At 43.6% G+C, this 22,224-nt stretch overlaps 2 protein-coding genes across 2 annotated transcripts in view; one reads left to right on the top strand and one right to left on the bottom strand.

Moving 5' to 3' along the window:
* The first annotated feature begins 805 nt into the window (after positions 1–805).
* LOC120026187 (nucleoplasmin-like) lies at positions 806–2,686 on the top strand. Its single transcript, XM_038971011.1, has 6 exons — positions 806–842; positions 946–1,028; positions 1,251–1,367; positions 1,967–2,060; positions 2,285–2,409; positions 2,657–2,686. Exons 1-6 carry the CDS (start codon positions 806–808, stop codon positions 2,684–2,686), a joined length of 486 nt encoding a protein of 161 aa, XP_038826939.1.
* Positions 2,687–5,203: 2,517 nt separating this feature from the next.
* Positions 5,204–22,224, bottom strand: part of LOC120026184 (unconventional myosin-XVIIIb-like) — a 47,991-nt gene continuing 30,970 nt past the window's right edge. The window contains exons 30-41 of the mRNA XM_038971009.1: positions 21,992–22,102; positions 18,556–18,660; positions 13,800–13,961; positions 13,532–13,645; positions 13,254–13,370; positions 13,065–13,148; positions 12,778–12,915; positions 12,383–12,568; positions 9,638–9,771; positions 8,612–8,653; positions 7,231–7,413; positions 5,204–6,629 (exon numbers count right to left, since the gene is read on the bottom strand). Of these exons, the coding sequence (XP_038826937.1) occupies positions 5,651–6,629; positions 7,231–7,413; positions 8,612–8,653; positions 9,638–9,771; positions 12,383–12,568; positions 12,778–12,915; positions 13,065–13,148; positions 13,254–13,370; positions 13,532–13,645; positions 13,800–13,961; positions 18,556–18,660; positions 21,992–22,102 (2,355 nt within the window). The 3' untranslated portion in view covers positions 5,204–5,650. The remainder of the gene's footprint in view (positions 6,630–7,230; positions 7,414–8,611; positions 8,654–9,637; positions 9,772–12,382; positions 12,569–12,777; positions 12,916–13,064; positions 13,149–13,253; positions 13,371–13,531; positions 13,646–13,799; positions 13,962–18,555; positions 18,661–21,991; positions 22,103–22,224) is intronic.

Here is a 22,224-nt window from a genome sequence, read left to right as displayed (position 1 = left end):
ACACTTACTAAGCCTACATAGTACACTACACAGTCACTCACTACTTCTGTAAAAGCCTACATTACACAGTAGCCTACATAGTACACTACACAGTCACTCACTACTTCTGTAAAAGCCTACATTACACAGTAGCCTACATAGTACACTACACAGTCACTCACTACTTCTGTAAAAGCCTACATTACACAGTAGCCTACATAGTACACTACACAGTCACTCACTACTTCTGTAAAAGCCTACATTACACAGTAGCCTACATAGTACACTACACAGTCACTCACTACTTCTGTAAAAGCCTACATTACACAGTAGCCTACATAGTACACTACACAGTCACTCACTACTTCTGTAAAAGCCTACATTACACAGTAGCCTACACGCAGTCCCTCACAACTCCTATCCTACTACATCCAAAAACCTGAAACCAGAGTGGCATGAACTCTTCTCCATTCCAGACCTCTGCTCTGGAATGGGTCACGCCTTTCATTAACGAACCAATCAGATGCAGCGCTGGCCGCTTAATTGGCATCACCTGTCTTTCCATCTTCTTTATAGTCCAGTTGTGTGAATTCAGTTTTTTTTTTACTTTCTCCATCTATTCAGGACCAGTCTGAAGTTCCAGTTCTTCGGTAAGCATTTTAACAAATCTAGCCTTTGATGCCGATATTCCTTGGTTTTGATAATATAGGCCTAAAACACTAAAATATAGCTACTTTTCCCTTCCATTTACTCCAATAGTTGTACATTCAATGTGCTGATACGTCCCTTGTGTTTTTCCCAGAACCTGATCTCAAATTTGTGAAACATGAATAAACTGGAAAAGCCACTGTCTACCCTGTGGGGTAGGTTGTTTGGCTAGAAACTGTTCCCGTAGTGCCCAAAAAATGTAGATTCCGTAACAGCTGGACTAAATCTGTAGGCATATCTTTATTCTGTGTTGTGTAGGTTGTGAACTCCGTGAGTCAAAGAAAGAGGAAACATTCAAAACAGATGACACAAACCACCAACATCAACTCGCACTGAAAACTGTAAGTCATTGTACTCCCCTTGGAGAATATTTGATATTTTACAACCAAAGTGGACTGACGGGTCATCTTTATTGCAGCTGTACTGCACAGGTCAGAATATTACGATCACGTGATGACATTTGAAATATTAATTTGGGTAGCATGACTGCCGTAAGACAATCTGGAACGCAATTTTAATAACATCAGTAGTGCGTTTTCAAGTGCCTGACTTGTCCCTGGCAGATGTGTCTGGGTGCAGGTGCCAAAGAAGAGTTCAACATCGTGGCGTTGATTACCGGAGAACCAGATAACGGCAAGGGCATACCCATGGCGACCCTGCACGCCAACGGCATGCCCACGGCAAGTTGTCCCAATGTGTTCTAATGTGGCAGCCTGACTACTTGGCGTTCTCTATCGATGCAGAGGTGAGTTTTGATAAATTGTTGTGGGATTTGCTAGCAACGGAGTCACCATTAGTTGATTCTGGTAAAATATCAATTGAAAACAATTACCTGTATCTACGTTTGTCCTGTACAGCTGCTGATCCTGGATAGCCCTGACCAATTAAATTGGCACATCTGCGTTGAGGAACACAATGATAGTTTTGTTGTATTCTGTGTATTTAAAGTGTGAATTTCAGCGCCCTGTGGAAGTATTGCAGTTGTTGTACAGGACATGTGGCAACTCAATATTGCTAGTAAATCCTGTGACCAGTTATCAGAACTGAACTCTGCCTCAATACAAGAGAACTGTAGGCCTTGGCCAACCAGGCTGGTTTGAAGTAGTCTTACCAATGACCTAGACCTACCTTGCTAAGGAAGGTTAACACAAATCAGCTAATGTTGAGGAATGGGCCTGGGGAAATACTCACCAGTGGTTATAGGCCTATCCTAGCTGGTTTCCCGGTTCTGTCAGTTAGCAGCACTGATTGTCATGATTCTGTGTATTGATCTCTCCAGGTCAATCTGTCCGGGATAGACCTGCACCCTCCTGTAACCTTCCAGCTGAGGAGTGGCACTGGACCGGTCTACATCTGTGGGGAACACGTGGCCTGTAAGTAGGGGTTTAGGGAGCAGGGATGATGGTGGTTAACTGTAAAAAAGAAGTGGCCCTAGCCTTACTGTAATGTCATTCAGCTAATCAAAGTCCTGAGGAGCAGCTGGTCAGTGGAATTGGAGATGTTGGAACAGAATATTGCATAATGATAAAGGTTGGACATCCATAAACTAATGGCCTTTCTAATGTCACACTGTCATTTAACTCCTGTTGCTTCCCAGTGGAGGATGACTTCTCAGGAATGGATAGTGGTGATGAGATGGAGGAAGAGGAGGAGGAAGATATTGAGTCTCCTGTGAAGCCTGTTAAGAAAGCAACTGCCAAGAATGCAAATATTGCAGGCAAAGTAAGGACCTGTTTTATATCAAACTCCAACATGTTGATTTCTGAATTATTGTATAGGTCAGTTTTCACATTTTCAACATGCATAAGGACAACTACGAAATCCAGCCACACACAGATCCTAGTTTGCTCTAATCTACATAAGTTATTCTTACTCCTTGTCAGTTAAATCCAAACTTTGCTTAACAATGAGATGGTTTTGGTAAAGCACACAGATCTGGGACCAGGCTAATGTTCTTCCTGTCTTCCAGAGAAAGAAGCCAGAGGAAGCAGATGAGTAAGTGATATTACTAAATGCTTTGTAAAATCCATTTATGTGATTTACTGAAATGTAATTGTTGCTATTCACTTACCACCAACTCCTCTCTCCTTCCAGACCTGCATCAGATGATGAGAAAAACCCTCCTAAAAAGGTGTTTTATTTACTCTGCCTTAAATATTATACCCTGATTTACTTTCCTGGTCCATGAGGCTCTGGCTTCGTCACATTGTTCCCTGTGTAGTGCCATTTGGGACGCAGACAATCTTCTGGCCTCCTGTTGGAATCATAGCTGGTCTGGCTTAAAATGGCTTTCTGTGTTTCAGGGAAAGGGTAGAGGAAGAGGCAGGGGAAAGTGATCCAAAGGGCCTGTTGCAGTTCTGTTTGGCCAAGGTTCTGTCAATCAACTGTTGGGTTTCTATCTACCTGGTCATTCTTGCATGGATCAAACTATTTAATCTAAGGCTGTTTATCCTGTACATGTTGTCAGTGCTTTGTAAATCATTTGAAAGGCATAGTTTTGTCCTTGTGGTACTAATCAGTGTATATTAAACTACACTGAACAAAATATAAATGTAACATGTTAAGTGGTCCTTTGTTTCATGAGCTGAAATTTAAAAAAAATCCCAGGAATGTTACATACGCACAAAGCTTATTCTGTGTACCAATTTGTTTGTCCATGTCAGGGAGCATTAATCCTTTGCCAAGATAATAATCCACCTGACAGGTGTGGCATATCAAGATGATTAAATGGCATGATCATTACAGAGGAGTCTTGTGCTGGGGACTCCCCCTCCAGTTGAGGGAGTGTTCAATTGGCACGCTGACTGCAGGAATGTCCAGAGCTGTTAATGTGGTGGGTACTCTTAGTTCGCAGGACTTCATCCTGCTAACTGTTCCAAATGTCTGAACTGAAATTGGTAAAAAGGCTTATGTACTCTGTGCCATCGGATTGGAACGACTTAAATAGTTTTAAACTGGAAGAACTTGTCCTGATTGTTTAATCAGAGGCTGATTTCTTGACCTGTCAATGTTAATTTTCTGTTTTGTCATTTCTATGGTTTTTACTAGATTACTTGTAGTTTCAGACCGCACCAAGTCAATTCGCAGACATATCTTGGCCAGGATGTCCAACCGCAGACCACATGTAACTACACCAGCCCAGGACCTCCATCTGGCTTCAACTGTGGGAGGGCGCTGAGGATTTCTTTCTGTAATAAAGCCCTTTTTGTGGGGAGAAAAACAAATTCTGATTGGCTGGGCCTTACCCAACCATGGCTGCACCCCTGCCCAGTCATGTGAAATCAATAGATTAGTTCATTTCACTGATTATAAATAAATTCTTAATTACAATGACGGCCTAGGAAAAGTGGGTTAACTGCATTGTTCAGGGGCAGAACGACAGATTTTTACCTCGTCAGCTCAGAGATTCGATCTTGAAACCAGTCCAACGCTCTAACCACTAGGCTACCTGCCGCCCGTACCTTAGGAAATCTAACTCAGACAAATCTTAAATTGTTGCATTTTATTTTTGTTCAGTATGAATGGAATTGGTGTACAATTGGTTCCTCACCATCTACAAACTATATTCTTAGTGGTTGATATCTAGGATGGTGTTATACAGTATAGATATTGCATGAACAGCCTGCCCTCTTGTAGCAGAGTCTAGTTCACCCTGGCTGTGCCCTACTTTATGCAGATTAGATGGGTTCAATTTAGACTATAATCTGGTTCAACTACAGCACTGATTGGGGGCGTAAACTCCAGCTGAGTTTAAGATACTGAGGAACAGATTGTACCGGAGGACATCTACTGTAGACGGACACCTCCCAAATCAACCACCAGCGCTTATTGGCCTGACAAAATGCCTAAAATCTGAAATATAGTTCTAAGATTGCTGTGGACCGAGAGGGGACACAGGACTGATGCCTAGTCCCAATCAACCACTATAATTACCTTGGTCCCTACCTCGTAACTGATGTTGAACTGTAGTGTTCTGTAAAGTTCCAGTGAACAGATGGGTCTGCAGGGCACACAGCAGACTGACACCATCCCAAATCAATCCCTAGCCCCTATACTTGACCCCCACCTCTAGAGTCAACACTTCCACTGGCCGCTGCCTTAATACCCATCTGGACTGTAAAGTTCTCAGCAAGGTTATGGCTAACTGAGTTGGAGGACACAAGTGAGACATCACTGCAGTCTGACACCTCGGTCCCAAATCAACATCTGGACTCTATGCTTCCCTTGACCTCTACCTCATGCCCATAACACAACTGAACCATTAAGCAGTGTTTTATTTATTCTGACTGCACTGGAGAGACATCACTAGTCTGACAACCAGCCTGTGTTCTGATTCTAGGGAATAAACCCTGCAATACCTGTGACACTCTAGGACCAGTTGTCCCCTGCCTTAGAACTAGTGACAAAGACCCCAGTGTTAAATCTAAAACAGGATTTCCCTATGAAACATTCTGAACAGCAACTGTCTTCTCTAGTCTGCTGTGTATAGCTGGTGGAAGAACAGTTTCACAAGCATTTTCATTTGAATATTTTTATTAGTGTACAAACAGTGCTTCTAATCTAACTGATATTTTATCTTCAGTGGGCTCACATTTTTCCATGAACAGCACAATCCATACACACACAAGTGTGTGAATGTCTTAATTGACTCTTTGGCTTCAATGTGTTTATATCTTCTGCGCATCTTTACCTTAAGCGTGTAACTATCTTCATTGATTTTTTGGCACGAGTTTGTAGATATCTTCAATGGCTCTTTGGCTTGAGTGTGGCTTCTTGCAGCTTGCATAGGGGTCTCTGGGAGTGGCTTCAGCTTATTCTTCCTCACACACATGCAGGCTGGGGAGAGGACAGAGTAGAAGAGAGGAAGGCATTAGCATGCTTCAGATGTTGTAGTCTTGACTGCCTTGTGTGTGTCTCTCGCTCTCTCTCTGCTACATCTCACCTCAGTCTCTCTCCTCTCCTTTTAGTCAACCTCACTCTTCCTCGGGTCCTCACTCTTCCTCAGGTATTTCTTCATGACAGAAGCAACGTCTCCCCCCTCGCTGCCCTCCGCATCCAGCCTTTCTCCCTGCGGCCCCCCACCTCCACTACGCCTGACCCCTCCTCCCTGGGAGCTCCCCCCAGACCCTGAGCTGGTGGAGCTGGAGTCGGAGCCCTTCCTGCTGCGTGTGGAGGGGGGCAGCTCTCCAAAGTGGACGCTGAGTGCCCTCCGACCCCCTCTGACTGAACTGGCCAGGCTGCTGGTGGACTGGGCCCTTCGGATGGCCGGCAGAATGTCAGAAGCCGCGTCATCACGGTTACCGTCGCTTATGAGGCGGCGGTTCTGGAACACCATGGGTTCCGACCCCAGACAGCCCTCCCCACCGCCCTCGCTGACGACGCTCTCCAGCAGCCTGCGTCTCATTGGCTGGGGGGAGCGCTGGGGTGAGCGCAGGGATCTAATTGGTTCTTCACCGTCTTCCTCTGGGATGGAGATAGTGGGGGGGCGACGGCGGGGGGCAGTGGGGGAAGTGAGGGAGGAGAGGAGGGGGAGAGAGGGGAGGGAGGAGAGAGAATCGGAGGAGTTGTAGCGTTTGGCTCCGGAGTCCCTGGAAGCTGCTGATGAAGCCTGGGGTTCGCCTATGTTGCGCAGGCTGGCGGCGCGGGGCAGCAGTGGGGAGGGAGGTTTGAGGATGCTGCGGGGCTCCTGGAGGTCTTCGGGGCCCAGGGAGAGGGCTGAGGCTCTGCGGCGGAGGGTTGAGGCCCCAGTGGTCTGGTAGATAGGGAGAGAAATAGTACTGCCATCCCCCTCCCCGGACTCTGCTCCCCCTCGCCGCTTACGAAGCCCCTCTAATAGCTCGGAGAGGGCAGAGGAGGAGGAGGCCCGACCAAGATGTGAACTACCCCCATTACCAACCACACCCCCTGGTTCTAAACCATTTTCATCTGGGTCCACACAGGAGCTGGGTGAGAGGGAGAGAAAGGATAATCAAATATTGGAAATATAAAACAGTTTTAGGGCTCTATTCAATCAGATGCGCTCTAGCCAACATCCACATAGTGGTTGTTTTGGCGGTGTCTGAGGTGAAACTGCATTAGAGCTGTGAAATCCACAAGCGGCTCCTGGCATTATACCTAAAGTGGACATTGCCAATGACTGCACGAAGTCGCATTAACAGAAATCTCATGCAGCCTTATTTACAAGTTCTAACACTGGAATGTCAGATGTAATCTACACCTCAATTAAGATAATGGAAGTCCTCATTATTTAGTTTCATGGTCATTATTTCTGTATAACCTACACTTTCTCTTTCTGAACTTCTAACATGAGTGGGACGGACGTTGCTTTTTGACAATGATCAAGAGCAGCTGCTCACCGATTTGACAGCTCCAACGCAGTTACACCTCTGACACCGCCAAAACATCAGCTATGAGGGTGTCGGCTATCGCCGGTTAACGCTTGATCTGATTAAATGCTTGATAGGCCTTAGTATCTATGCAGTTGCTATTGAATTGACCTACTGAAGTTGAACTGTACTGAATCAAACTGAACTGACAACTCACCGGAAGCTGTAAGTGCTCATGGTGTCGGTGACAGACTGGCGCCCCGACTGGTTGCTGATGGTACTGCTGCCATAGGGAGAGCCCCGTCTGGCCCCCCCCCGGGGAACGCCCAGCCAATGACGGATGCCCTCTCCAACATCCTCTGTGCCCAGAGATTGAGAACCAACACTAGACACACTGTCGCTGAGGAAGAGCGGGAACACACACAGTGTCACTGAGCGACAAAGATCACACAAGCACAGTACCAAGAGACAGAACACACATGGTGTCACTGAGAGACAGCGATCACACAAACACAATACCAAGAGACAGAACACACATGGTGTCACTGAGAGACAGCGATCACACAAACACAATACCAAGAGACAGAACACACATGGTGTCACTGAGAGACAGCGATCACACAAACACAATACCAAGAGACAGAAACAGAACACACATGAGTCCACACAGCCAGAGATGCAACACTTCTAAGCCATGGTCAGCTCACAGCAGTTCAGACACAGTGTCCTCAGAGGACATTTCCTGTCCCTGTGTCCTCTCTCTCCTGCTGTGTGACTGCAGGTGGTGGCAGATCATATTGGAGACACAGTCAGAGGTGTCAGACATTCACACTCAGTACTCAGGTCACATACTGGTACTGTATATAAACAAACTAACTACAACCTCTCCCATCTGCCATCAGAGAGAGGAAAGAAGAGGAAGATGGAGGGAGCAAGAATGAAAAAGTAATTGGTCAGGGAATAGAAGTTTAAGAGAACAGAGAGAGAAAGAGGGAGGAAGAAGTGATAAAGCAGGAAAGATTGCGAGAGGGATTGATAAAATGAGAATAGATCATGGAAAAGGAGATAGATAAAGAAAGAAAGAGGGAGAGAGCGAGAGAGAGAAAGAGAGAGAGAGAGAGAGAGAAGAACTGGCCTCTGTACTGCAATGCTTGGGACTCCATGCCTTATGGAAGACACAAGAATATCACAGCTGGTGAACTCTCAGAACAGAGAAAAGATTAATGTGTCTCTTACAAAGGGCTGTGTGTCTGTGTATCTCTTACATAGGGCTGTGTGTCTGTGTAGGTGTCTCTGCTCCAGCCCTGTGGCTCTCAACCTTGTCCACCTACAGGGAGCTACTGGGTGTTTCTTCAGAGAGTAGCTGTCAGACTACAGCTCAGGCATTTAGCCATGCACTGTCTGTCTGTTGACATCACCAACAGCCCAGGGACCATATATATATCAGATATCAGACTGGTCTAATAACTGAAACAGCCCAAGACCTAGCACTCTAGATTCAAGCCAACACAGGCGAGAGTACAGAGTACGCAAACACACGCACGTGGATAGACATCTGCACGCACGCACACACACATGCTGGAACCCAGGGTTCTTACAGGTCTCTCTTCTTAGCAAAGGATTCCACAGCCGTTGCAACACTGGAATCAGGAAGAAGGGTGAAAGGTCAGGGGTGTGGGTTCAGAGCAGTGATGATGTAACTTCCTTCTGGACACAACTGTACCTGTCATCCCATTGCTTTAACCCTCCACCATACCACTTCTACATATCAAACACAGTAACACACTCATACCACTTTTACACATCAAACACAGTAACACAATCATACCACTTTTACACATCAAACACAGTAACACACTCATACCACTTTTACACATCAAACACAGTAACACACTCATACCACATCTAACACAGTAACTCACACACTCATACCACTCTTACACATCAAACACAGTAACACACTCATACCACATCTAACACAGTAACTCACACACTCATACCACTCTTACACATCAAACACAGTAACACACTCATACCACTCTTACATATCAAACACAGTAACACACTCATACCTCTCTTACACATCAAACACAGTAACACACTCATACCTCTCTTACACGTCAAACACAGTAACACACTCATACCTCTCTTACATTTCAAACACAGTAACACACTCATACCACTCTTACACATCAAACACAGTAACACACACACTCATACCACTCTTACACGTCACACACAGTAACACACTCATACCTATCTTACACATCAAACACAGTAACACACACACTCATACCACTCTTACACGTCACACACAGTAACACACTCATACCACTCTTACACATCAAACACAGTAACACACTCATACCTCTCTTACACGTCAAACACAGTAACACACTCATACCTCTCTTATATTTCAAACACAGTAACACACACACTCATACCTCTCTTACACGTCACACACAGTAACACACTCATACCACTCTTACACGTCACACACAGTAACACACTCATACCACTTTTACACATCAAACACAGTAACACACTCATACCACTTTTACACGTCAAACACAGTAACACACTCATACCACTTTTACACGTCACACACAGTAACACACTCATACCTCTCATCATCACTTTCGTCACTAGACTCCACCTCCTCCAGGGCGGCTTGCAGATCAACGATACGATGGATGGATGTCTCCAGATCAGCTTGTAATGTCTGTCTGACCGCACTCAGCTCTGTCACTTGCATCTCCTGAGAACAGAGAGAGAGAGATAGAAAGTGAGGGGGAGAGGGGGGGAAAGAGGGAAAGAGAGAAGACGAGACGTGTCCATAGGAGAGGTGACAGAGAGTGGAGAGGCCGCACAGAGGAACTCCAAAGTCGTGTGCGCCACAGGCCAACGGTACGTTTATCCATGTTATTCAATAACAGGCCAACGGTACGTTTATCCATGTTATTCAATACAGGCCAACGGTACGTTTATCCATGTTATTCAATACAGGCCAACGGTACGTTTATCCATGTTATTCAATACAGGCCAACGGTACGTTTATCCATGCTATTCAATACAGGCCAGAATGGATGAAGTCTTATAATCATGCCCAGTCTATTCCTTATTGCATCATCCATCATATATTGTGGCACTAACCAACACACACACACACCAACACACACACACACGTGGGTCCTTGGTCTTCCTGTAGAGTGTGTGTGTGTGTGTGTGTGTTATCTCGAGGAGCATTCTTCCATATTCATACAGAGACAGAAAGAAGAGAGTGATGTATCTATTAATCTTCCACTTTCCCTGTAATCTCGCTCTCTCGCTCACACACACGCACAGAACACACCAAAGACATTGTTGCACACACACTAGCTCACTCACTCAAATGTATGACATACACACTAGTTCTCATATGGCATGAAGACACACAAACACACGCCCTCATTGGCTCTCCAGGTTATTGACTGTGGAGGGGTGGTTAGTGGTTGTCATAGAAACATGTGGAATGGGATGGGGTGTACGTGTGTATCCATAACCTTGAGAAGACAATGAGGATTAATCACAGCCAGCCAGACAGTGGCAAAGCTAGAGAGAGAATGCAGGGGAGACAGTGGGTATCTCACTGAGAGCTGTGCCTGTCTGCGCTGTTGGTCGTTAGTTCGTTAAAGGGCATCTATCCATGTGTGTTTGTGTGTGTGTAGGCTATATATATATATATGTCTGTGTGGATACACTGATTGTACAGAACATTAGGAACTCTTTCCGTGACATAGACTGATCAGGTGACCAGGTGACCAGGTGAATCCAGGTAAAAGCTATGATCCCGTATTGATGTCACCTGTTAAATCCACTTCAATCAGTGTAGAAGTGTGTATGTGTGCCATTCAGAGGGTGAATGGGCAAGACAAAAGATGTAAGTGCCTTTGAACGGGGTATGGTAGTAGGTGGTAGGACACCCCGGTTTGAATGTGTCAGGAACTGCAACATTGCTGCGCTTTTCACGCTTCCAGTGTGTATCAAGAATGGCCAACTACCCAAAGGACATCCAGACAACTTGACACAACTGTGGGAAGCATTGGAGTCAACATGGGACAGCATCCCTGTGGAACGCTTACAACACCTAGTAGAGTTCATGCCCCAACAAATTGAGGCTGTTCTGAGGACAAAAGGAGGAGATATTCCTAATATTTGATATACTCAGTGTATGTATGTACAGTGCCTTCGGAAATTATTTACACCTCTTGACCTTTCCACATTGTGTTACATTACGTTACAGCCATAATGACAAGGCGAAAACAGGTTTAAAAAACAGAAGTACCTTATTTACGTAAGTATTCAGACCTTTTGCTACGAGACTCGAAATAGAGCTTCTGTGTATCCTGTTTCCATTGATCATCCTTGAGATGTTTCTACAACTTGATTGGAGTCCACCTGTGGTAAATTCAATTGATTAGACATGATTTGGAAAGGCACACACCTGTCTGTATAACATCCCACAGTTGACAGAGCATGTCAGAACAAAAACCAAGCAATGAGGTCGAAGGAATTGTCCGTAGAGCTTCGAGACAGGTGTGAACAAGATTCTCTGGTCTGATGAAACCAAGATTAAACTCTTTGGCCTGAATGCCAAACGTCACATCTGGAGGAAATCTGGCACCATCCCTACGGTGAAGCATGGTGGTGGCAGCATCATGCTGTGGGGTTGTTTTTCAGCAGCAGAGACTGGGAGACAAATCAGGATTGAGGGAAAGATGAACCGAGCAAAGTAGAGAGAGATCCTTGATGAAAACCTCATCCAGAGCGCTCAGGACCTCAGACTGGGGCGAAGATTCACCTTCAAACAGGACAACAACCCTAAGCACACAGCCAAGACAACGCAGGAGTGGCTTCAGGACAAGTCTCTAAATATCCTTGAGTGGCCCAGCCAGAGCCCGGACTTGAACCCGATCGAACATCTCTGGAGAGACCTGGAAATAGCTGTGCAGCAATGCTCCCCATCCAACCTGACAGAGCTTGAGATGATCTGCAGAGAAGAATGGGAGAAACTCCCAAAATACAGGTGTGCCAAGCTTGTAGCGTTATACCCAAGAAGACTCTAGGCTGCAATTACTGCCAAAGGTGCTTCAACAAAGTACTGAGTAAAGGGTCTGAATACTTTAGTAAATGTGATATCTCAGTTTTTAATTTATTTTCTCCCAAAAAACAATTTTTGCTTGTCATTATTGGGTATTGTGTGTAGATTGAGGGGAAAAAAACAATTGAATCCATTTTAGAATAAGGCTGTAACCTAACAAAACGTGGAAAAAGGGGTCTGAATACTTTCCGAAGGCACTGTATATAGTGTGTATGAATGTGTATGTTACCAGCTCCATGCATCTGCGGCTGCTGTCCTGTTCTCTCTGAGACAGGTCTTCAACCTCGTGTCTCATGTCGTGGAGGCGTTGCTGGTAGTACTGACTGTTCTCTCTCTCTCTGACCTCTGTCTGGGCACTCTGCTCCAGCTCCTCTCCCAGACGCACCACACTATCCCTCAGACGCAGCACCAACACCTACAGAGAGACAGAAGATATTTTTGTAAGACATTATTTAAACGTTATCTACTATTTCTAAATTTCAGCTTTGGCAATATGTACATCATGCCGATATTGCACCATTACATTTAATTGAATTGAGATAAAGAAAGAGATATGAGAGAGACAGAAAGAGTGTGTAAAGATATGTCAACTAGATTGCTTACTGTCCATTTTAACATCCTCACCTCAAACCTCTTGACCTGTCCTCTCTGGAACTCCAGCTTGTTCTCCAGGTCACACACCCTGGCCTCTTGCATACTGACGATACTACGCCCCACGGTGGACGACTCTAGGAACTGCACCCTGGCCATACTGGTTGCGAGCTGGGGGGAGAAGAGGAAGAGAAAGGAGGAGGAGAGGAGGGGCGGAAGGACAAGAGGAATGTCAGAGTAGGTTATTCAGAGTCTTGTATCCACATTAACAGCATGTGTAGTTCACCATCCCCCCACATTACTCAGCTGTCAGTCCTTACCTCTTCCTGGAGTGTGTGTCGCTGTTTCTTGACCTCCTCCAGTTCAGCCTGTAACTCTCTGATCTGAGAAATATCACTGGAGGACTGAGATAGAGAAAGGTAAAGTTTTAATGATCTTTAATTTGAAAACCATAACTGTCAGAGTCTTTGTACATGGTTTGGAAACCACCATGAGGCAGAGATACACACCTGTGCAATGAGGGCTTTGTGTTTCTTCATGAGTTCATTAAGGTCCTCCTGGTCCTCCTCTAGTCTCTTCAACAGATCTGACTTGTCATGTTGCAGCTGAGCTACCTGCTCATCCACCTACACATAAACACACACACCTTTAATCTACTATCTCCACTAGACTGTTGTGCTCACAGTAGGATTGTAACACTTTGATGTTAAAGTTCCCGAACACCACTGATAATGATATAGTAACAGTTTGTAGTAAGAGTCTAGTATGAGGCCTCTATCTATCTCACCAGACTCTTGTGTTTGCAGATGTTCTCTAGTTCTATCTGAGCATTCTCCAGTTCCATGGACAGAGTCTTCTGAACACTCTCCACCTCCGCTCTCCTTGCCTCACTCTCCTCCAACTAACAGAGAAAGAGATGGAGAGAGACAGAGAGAGCAATAGAGGGAGAGAGGGGGGGGGGATAAGTTTTAATTGTTAGTTTAAACATGCCTTGATCCACATTCATAGCATCATAGTATGTGTGTGTTTGCATGTGTAGGTGTGTGTGTGTGTACCTGGCAGTGCAGACGCTCTATGTGTTCCTTGCTGCCGGGAGCCTGGCTGTGTCCAGGGTTGTCTATGGTAGACAGTAGTAGCTGAGCATCAACCAGCAGGGCATGGGTTCTCTTCAGATCTCTCCTCAGTCTCTTCTCCACATCAAAGTCCCTGTGGCCCACCTTGCAGAGGGAGGAAGAGAGTTATGTTTAGTAATATGTTCAATTGTTTAAACCACACACACAGACACACACACAAGCACCCCTAAATTACAATAAAACAACCTCAAGCCTGTCTATATCATGTAGTGGAGGAACTCTGGGGCATTGAGTAAACAAACGTTTGTTGATTAAGTTTGTGACATGAGGATAAAAAAATTGAAATGGTTTGAAACAAACATTTTAAGGATTTTCATGCAGTTCCACATGTGTACTTAGCGGAATAAAAGGGAATATATGTAAATTGACCCATAACTCTATCAACATGTTTACAACAACCAGAGGCTGCTGCTAAGGGGAGGACGGCTCATAATAATGGCTGGAACAGCGCGAATGGAATGGCATCAAACACCTGGAAACCATGGAAACCATGTATTTGAAAAAAAAAAGTAGGCCATTACAACTTTAAGAAGAATAAAAATGTAGGCCTTGCCAATGCATTGATATTCAAATTATGATTACATTCTAAAATATGTGAGAATAATGTGGACATTGCCTTACTAAATAGATTGGATGCATGCATGGCTATTTTTTGTCACATAATAAACCCATGAATAACGGTACCATTACACTGTTTGAATCTCACCATCGCTGTTTTTGTAATGAGAAAGTGACCTAAAACCAGGTTCCTTTTTAATTGGAAGGATTTATATGGAAAACCAAGGTGAAGCCAACATTAGATGTTGTCGTTCTCATAATAACCGCATGTGGTTTTACAAAGAAAACTGAGTAGCTCAACACCCTTCAGTTGAAGCAGCAGGAAACAAACGAAAGTGGCCACATCTCTCACAAAAACAGATCAAAATTAAATCACGAATAATTGTACATTTGCTACAATAATTACAAGGACTTTTCAACCCAAAATTTAGGAAATGTCTGATTTTCAATGTAGGCCTATTCCAGTACTACTTGAAGTTCTGAGTTCAAGTAGATAATATGTCAAGCCCCTTGTATTATTTAAAATTGCAGGTGTAACATGGAAAACAAAATGTATTTGTCATGTTATTTAATTACCAGATCAATTTGTTGTCATTAAATCCAGAATAAATCATTTGAGCCCCACCTGTTTAGCTAAAAAAAATAAGTAAATAAAAATAAATTAGTGTTGCCTGTTTTGCATGTTATTTTGGCATTAATACGTGTCACATATCAGTCTGCAAACAATGTAAAAAAAAAATATTGAGTTAAAGCCACATACAAGCATGCGGCAGCTCCAAAACGCAGGTGTTTCAGCCTACTGTAGCTCAGTGCTTTCTGTGGTGGTGGGGCAGCCAGCGGAAATTACGGAGCGTAGGGGTTGGTAATGTTCTCTAGTTGCGCCGTGATTGGCTCAGTGTTCTGTCACTCTGGGGACACTACATCAACTCAAAATCTACGGGGAGAGCTCGAAAATTCAAGCCCCTTGGGTGCTGCCATTGAGTTACATTGGAAGTGCCCATCCAAAAAGGTTCAAGGTCATTGGCCACAAATAAAATGACATCAAATCACGTTATATCTACCATAACTTTGATTGGACTGATCATGTCAACATCATACTTTCAAAATCTTAGCTAGCAAGATGGACAAGCAGTCATCATCATGAATCACGTCGACAATCTACTGGAAAATCCTTTTTAATCCTTGTCATATCAAGAGAAATGATAGATAAAAGGTATCGGTGCTCATCGCCCATTGGACATAAACATTACACAACATCAGAAATTGCAAATTCAACAATGAGTGGTTTGGAAGGAATCAGTGGCTAACTGCAAGCATTGCAAAGCAATCACTAGCCTGCTATTCAGTGGAGTGGGTGTGTGGTCCAAGTCTGGGTTTAAGGGTCTATTTTCCAAGCTTAAAAGGATAAACATTTAACACCATGGGCCAGAAAAGATGGAATACATTGGCCATGCTGTCAATCCAGCATGACTTCTGCCGCATTCAAAACAACTGCAAACGTGGAACTGGGAAATCTCAGACTTCACTGAGTTCAAGACAACTGGGAACTCGGAAAAAAACTAGGTCCTACTGGGAAAATACGTTTTGAACGGTCATCAAACTCGGAATCCCAAGTCGGGAACTCTGGCCTCCTTCTAAAGCTCCAATCTGAAGACCACTGACGTCATGATTCAACCTTGTTTTTTTCCAAGTTCACTGTTGTCTTGAAAGCTGTCAAAAAAAAGCTGTTAAAAAAATAAAAGAATAAAAGCACCATAAATCCAGAGAATGCCAGACTTTGATGACAAAGTTTGATGACAAATTGTTCCCACAAGGACCGCCGCGCCACCTTCCTGTTCAAGTGAGCACAGCACAACAAGGTGAGTCCAAAAATGTATTGTATGCTGTTGCATAAATTTTGTAATATGACAGGGAGATATGTATACTGTAGCTAAGATAGTAATACTAAGTTAATGTTGTGTAGTAAGCTGTTAGTAGCCCATGTGCCTCACCTTAATAATTTGGTCCCTTTCTCCCTCATAACTTAGCCTACTGTTCTGATTTGGTGGTGCACATGTAGCCTATAGCCTGTTTTAGAGAAATGTCATCATTGAATATTGTAAGAGCTTTCATTGTCTGTTTATATGCCCCCTTTATTTATCCTATGGTTCTGACTTGGTGTACAGGGAGAATACCGTAAGAACGGCCCATGTTCTGAATTCTGTACATTTCAAAAGTGCTGAACAAATAGTTATATTGACTACGTCCGTCATAGTTCGCTCATTAATGTCTTAATCGAAATTACAGATTGCATCTTATCCACTTGTCGTCCCCTTATGCCATAGTTTGTGTATCTCAACTGTCAGTAGAAACCACATTTGTTTAAGCAAGTCAGCCATATCAGCTATGTTTTTTAAAAGGCAGTAAATGAGGCTGAAATAACTGTTTCACTGACAAGGCTCCGCTGATATCCAGGTGTAGCGGTGGTAAGGATTCACTCCATGCTGCTGAACAGAAAGCTCTGCTGTTGGGACTGCTTTATACAGGCCCTAACAATTTATAGGCACCGTTTGAAACCGTTATAGTGCAATTCATGTATTGTTTAGTGTTGTGTAGTGGCTTTGCTGGCATGCATATACACATCTATTTTTTTGTTTGCCCCACCAAAATGTACATGCTAAAATTGCCACTGCCAACAAGTATCATTCTTAATTATTTTAGGTATCAAGGTAAGGTGACTCTTTCGGTGTGAAGCATTCGATTTCACAATCCATTTATTATTTAGGATTAGTGTGCCCATGAAAACTGTTTTCACCCCTAACATAAGACCCTAACATAAGAGCCTAACACAAGAGCCTAACACAAGAGCCTAACATAAGAGCCTAACACAAGAGCCTAACACAAGAGCCTAACACAAGAGCCTAACACAAGAGCCTAACATAAGAGCCTAACATAAGAGCCTAACATAAGAGCCTAACATAAGACACCAACTGTTATGTAGTTACACTGCATTTCTGGGATCACTATACAAAAAAACTGTCTGACAGCTAGATCCAGGATTCTTACAGAGTTCAAGTTCAATATCTAATTTAACTGATTAATGCTTAATATATGATTTAATGACAACTTACACTGTCATAAATGCAAGGACAGAAAAGTCATGTTTTATGTCACACGATTTTGGACAAATCTGTCAAGACACCAACTATGATAAAGGATTTAAATCAAATAGTGAATTGTATTGAATAAAGCTGTGATCCCCCTTATATCTTAATGTAATGACATGAACAAAAATGGCAAATTATTATCAATGACTTATCAACAGCTGAAACAAGTTGTCCAGTGTAGAAAATCCTCACTAGTACGCTAGTTTATGGAAACACCCACTTATGGATTGCTGTGAGTGAGTTAGTGGGGCTGATGCATTGAACATGGGGAGACAGAAACAGACTCTACATCTCCCTGCAGTGACAGAGTGATGAGGTGTTGTGGAAGCTTTAGGCTGGCTGCTATATTGGGTTTCTTTGTATTGCCTGTTGGTGGAAGTGACATGCTGAATTCATCTCCCTGAGAGCATTACACTGGAAAAATCTATACTGCCCCACTGCCTGGATTAGAACACACACACACACACACGCACACGCGCACGCGCACACGCGCACACACACACACACACACACACACAGGCACGCACAGGCACGCACAGGCACGCACAAACACACTCGCGGCCGAAAGGCACGTCAATAGAAAAACCAGCCTGATTCGACAGCACTTTGAGATTGACTTTGTGCAACAGTGTGTTGTGTGTCTCTCTGTGTCTCTCTCTTTGTGTGTGTGTGTGTGTGTGTGTGTGTGTGTGTGTGTGTGTGTGTGTGTGTGTGTGTGTGTGTGTGTGTGTGTGTGTGTGTGTGTGTGTGTGTGTGTGTGTGTGTGTGTGTGTGTGTGTGTGTGTGTATGTCCTGTGTTTGCGTGTTTGTGTGTGTGCGTACATGTGTGTGTGTGTGTCTACGTGCGTGTGCTCTGTGTGTATGTATGTGTGTGTGTATGTACTGTGTTTGCGTGTTTGTGTGTGTGCGTACATGTGTGTGTGTATTATGTACCATGTTTGTGTGCGTGCATCTGTGCATGTGTCTGTGTGTACCTGGTCACAAAGTGTAGCTATGAGTCCCTCCAGGTCGTGTTTCTCATGAACAACCATCTGTTTCTCTTCATACTCTTGTTCAAGCTGCATCTCTAGCTGACGCAGCTGCAAGGAAATAAAAACAAACCTATTACAATTACAGGAAATAAGCAAAGGAACCAGGTGTTTTAGAGAACATAGTGGAAAGATGTTCAACAGTTAAACAAAGGAACCAGGTGTTTTACAGGACATAGTGGAACCATGCTCAACAGTTAAACGAAGGAACCAGGTGTTTTAGAGAACATAGTGGAACCATGCTCAACAGTTAAATGAAGGAACCAGATGTTTTACAGGACATAGTGGAACCATGTTCAACAGTTAAACAAAGGAACCAGGTGTTTTACAGGACATAGTGGAACCATGCTCAACAGTTAAACAAAGGAACCAGGTGTTTAGAGGACATAGTGGAACCATGCTCAACAGTTAAACGAAGGAACCAGGTGTGTTACAGGAAATAGTGGAACCATGCTCAACAGTTAAACAAAGGAACCAGGTGTTTTACAGGACATAGTGGAACCATGCTCAACAGTTAAACAAAGGAACCAGGTGTTTAGAGGACATAGTGGAACCATGCTCAACAGTTAAACGAAGGAATCAGGTGTTTAGAGGACATAGTGGAACCATGCTCAACAGTTAAACAAAGGAACCAGGTGTGTTACAGGAAATAGTGGAACCATGCTCAACAGTTAAACAAAGGAACCAGGTGTTTAGAGAACATAGTGGAACCATGCTCAACAGTTAAACAAAGGAACCAGGTGTTTAGAGGACATAGTGGAACCATGTTCAACAGTTAAACAAAGGAACCAGGTGTTTAGAGAACATAGTGGAACCATGCTCAACAGTTAAACAAAGGAATCAGGTGTTTTACAGGACATAGTGGAACCATACTCAACAGTTAAACGAAGGAACCAGGTGTGTTACAGGAAATAGTGGAACCATGCTCAACAGTTAAACAAAGGAACCAGGTGTTTAGAGAACATAGTGGAACCATGCTCAACAGTTAAACAAAGGAACCAGGTGTTTAGAGGACATAGTGGAACCATGTTCAACAGTTAAACAAAGGAACCAGGTGTTTAGAGAACATAGTGGAACCATGCTCAACAGTTAAACAAAGGAACCAGGTGTTTAGAGAACATAGTGGAACCATGTGCAACAGTTAAACAAAGGAACCAGGTGTTTTACAGGACATAGTGGAACCATGTTCAACAGTTAAACAAAGGAACCAGGTGTTTAGAGAACACAGTGGAACCATGCTCAACAGTTAAACAAAGGAACCAGGTGTTTAGAGGACATAGTGGAACCATGCTCAACAGTTAAACAAAGGAACCAGGTGTTTTACAGGACATAGTGGAACCATGCTCAACAGTTAAACAAAGGAACCAGGTGTTTTACAGGACATAGTGGAACCATGCTCAACAGTTAAACAAATGAATCAGGTGTTTTACAGGACATAGTGGAACCATACTCAACAGTTAAATGAAGGAACCAGGTGTTTAGAGGACATAGTGGAACCATACTCAACAGTTAAATGAAGGAACCAGGTGTTTAGAGGACATAGTGGAACCATGTTCAACAGTTAAACAAAGGAACCAGGTGTTTAGAGAACATAGTGGAACCATGCTCAACAGTTAAACAAAGGAACCAGGTGTTTAGAGAACATAGTGGAACCATGTGCAACAGTTAAACAAAGGAACCAGGTGTTTTACAGGACATAGTGGAACCATGTTCAACAGTTAAACGAAGGAACCAGGTGTTTAGAGGACACAGTGGAACCATGCTCAACAGTTAAACAAAGGAACCAGGTGTTTAGAGGACATAGTGGAACCATGCTCAACAGTTAAACAAAGGAACCAGGTGTTTAGAGGACATAGTGGAACCATGTTCAACAGTTAAACAAAGGAACCAGGTGTTTAGAGAACATAGTGGAACCATGCTCAACAGTTAAACAAAGGAACCAGGTGTTTTACAGGACATAGTGGAACCATGCTCAACAGTTAAACAAAGGAACCAGGTGTTTTACAGGACATAGTGGAACCATGCTCAACAGTTAAACAAAGGAACCAGGTGTTTTACAGGACATAGTGGAACCATGCTCAACAGTTAAACAAAGGAATCAGGTGTTTACAGGACATAGTGGAACCATGCTCAACAGTTAAACAAAGGAACCAGGTGTTTAGAGGACATAGTGGAACCATGCTCAACAGTTAAACAAATGAATCAGGTGTTTACAGGACATAGTGGAACCATGCTCAACAGTTAAACAAAGGAACCAGGTGTTTTACAGGACATAGTGGAACCATGCTCAACAGTTAAACAAAGGAACCAGGTGTTTTACAGGACATAGTGGAACCATACTCAACAGTTAAATGAAGGAACCAGGTGTTTAGAGGACATAGTGGAACCATGCTCAACAGTTAAACAAAGGAACCAGGTGTTTAGAGAACATAGTGGAACCATGCTCAACAGTTAAACAAAGGAACCAGGTGTTTAGAGGACATAGTGGAACCATGCTCAACAGTTAAACAAATGAATCAGGTGTTTAGAGGACATAGTGGAACCATGCTCAACAGTTAAACAAAGGAACCAGGTGTTTTACAGGACATAGTGGAACCATACTCAACAGTTAAATGAAGGAACCAGGTGTTTAGAGGACATAGTGGAACTGTGCTCAACAGTTAAACGAAGGAACCAGGTGTTTAGAGGACATAGTGGAACCATGTTCAACAGTTAAACAAAGGAACCAGGTGTTTAGAGGACATAGTGGAACTGTGCTCAACAGTTAAACGAAGGAACCAGGTGTTTAGAGGACATAGTGGAACCATGTTCAACAGTTAAACAAAGGAACCAGGTGTTTTACAGGACATAGTGGAACCATACTCAACAGTTAAACAAAGGAACCAGGTGTTTAGAGGACATAGTGGAACTGTGCTCAACAGTTAAACGAAGGAACCAGGTGTTTAGAGGACATAGTGGAACCATGCTCAACAGTTAAACAAAGGAACCAGGTGTTTTACAGGACATAGTGGAACCATACTCAACAGTTAAATGAAGGAACCAGGTGTTTAGAGGACATAGTGGAACCATGCTCAACAGTTAAACGAAGGAACCAGGTGTTTTATATATGCTTGATGTAGATGATTGATCTCCTCATACTAACCCTGGCTGTCGTAAAACAACCATATAGTGGTGTCACTGGCAAGAGACTGGTCATAATCAGGGCAGTACAGTACTTAAGTAAAAATACTTTAATGTACTACTTAAGTAGTTTTTGGGGGTATATTGTACTCAAGTATGACAATTGGGTACTTTTTCCACCACCGTTCATAATAAGTTGACAGTCAGTAACTGTTCTAACCTAAGCAGGGGTCCCATTCTGTGGTCAGCAGCGGTCACCTACCCGTCTCTGGGAGGACTTGTGTACGTCCTCTAACTCCTCTTCTTTATCCTCCAGCTCTTTAAGATGAATCTGTTTCATTCTCTCCATCTCCATCTCAAAACGCAGGTGCACCTAGAGGAAGAGGGGTGGGAGAAGAGAGGTGGAGAAAGAGGAAGAGAGGTGGAGAAAGAGGAATAAAGGTGGAGAAGTAGGAAGATAGGTGGAGAAATAGAAAGAGAGGTGGAGAAATAGGA

This window comes from Salvelinus namaycush, chromosome 31 (genome assembly GCF_016432855.1).
Source record: "Salvelinus namaycush isolate Seneca chromosome 31, SaNama_1.0, whole genome shotgun sequence".
NCBI lineage: Eukaryota > Metazoa > Chordata > Actinopteri > Salmoniformes > Salmonidae > Salvelinus > Salvelinus namaycush.
Note: the sequence above shows the minus strand (reverse complement) of the source record. Positions and strands in the feature narration are given on the sequence as shown.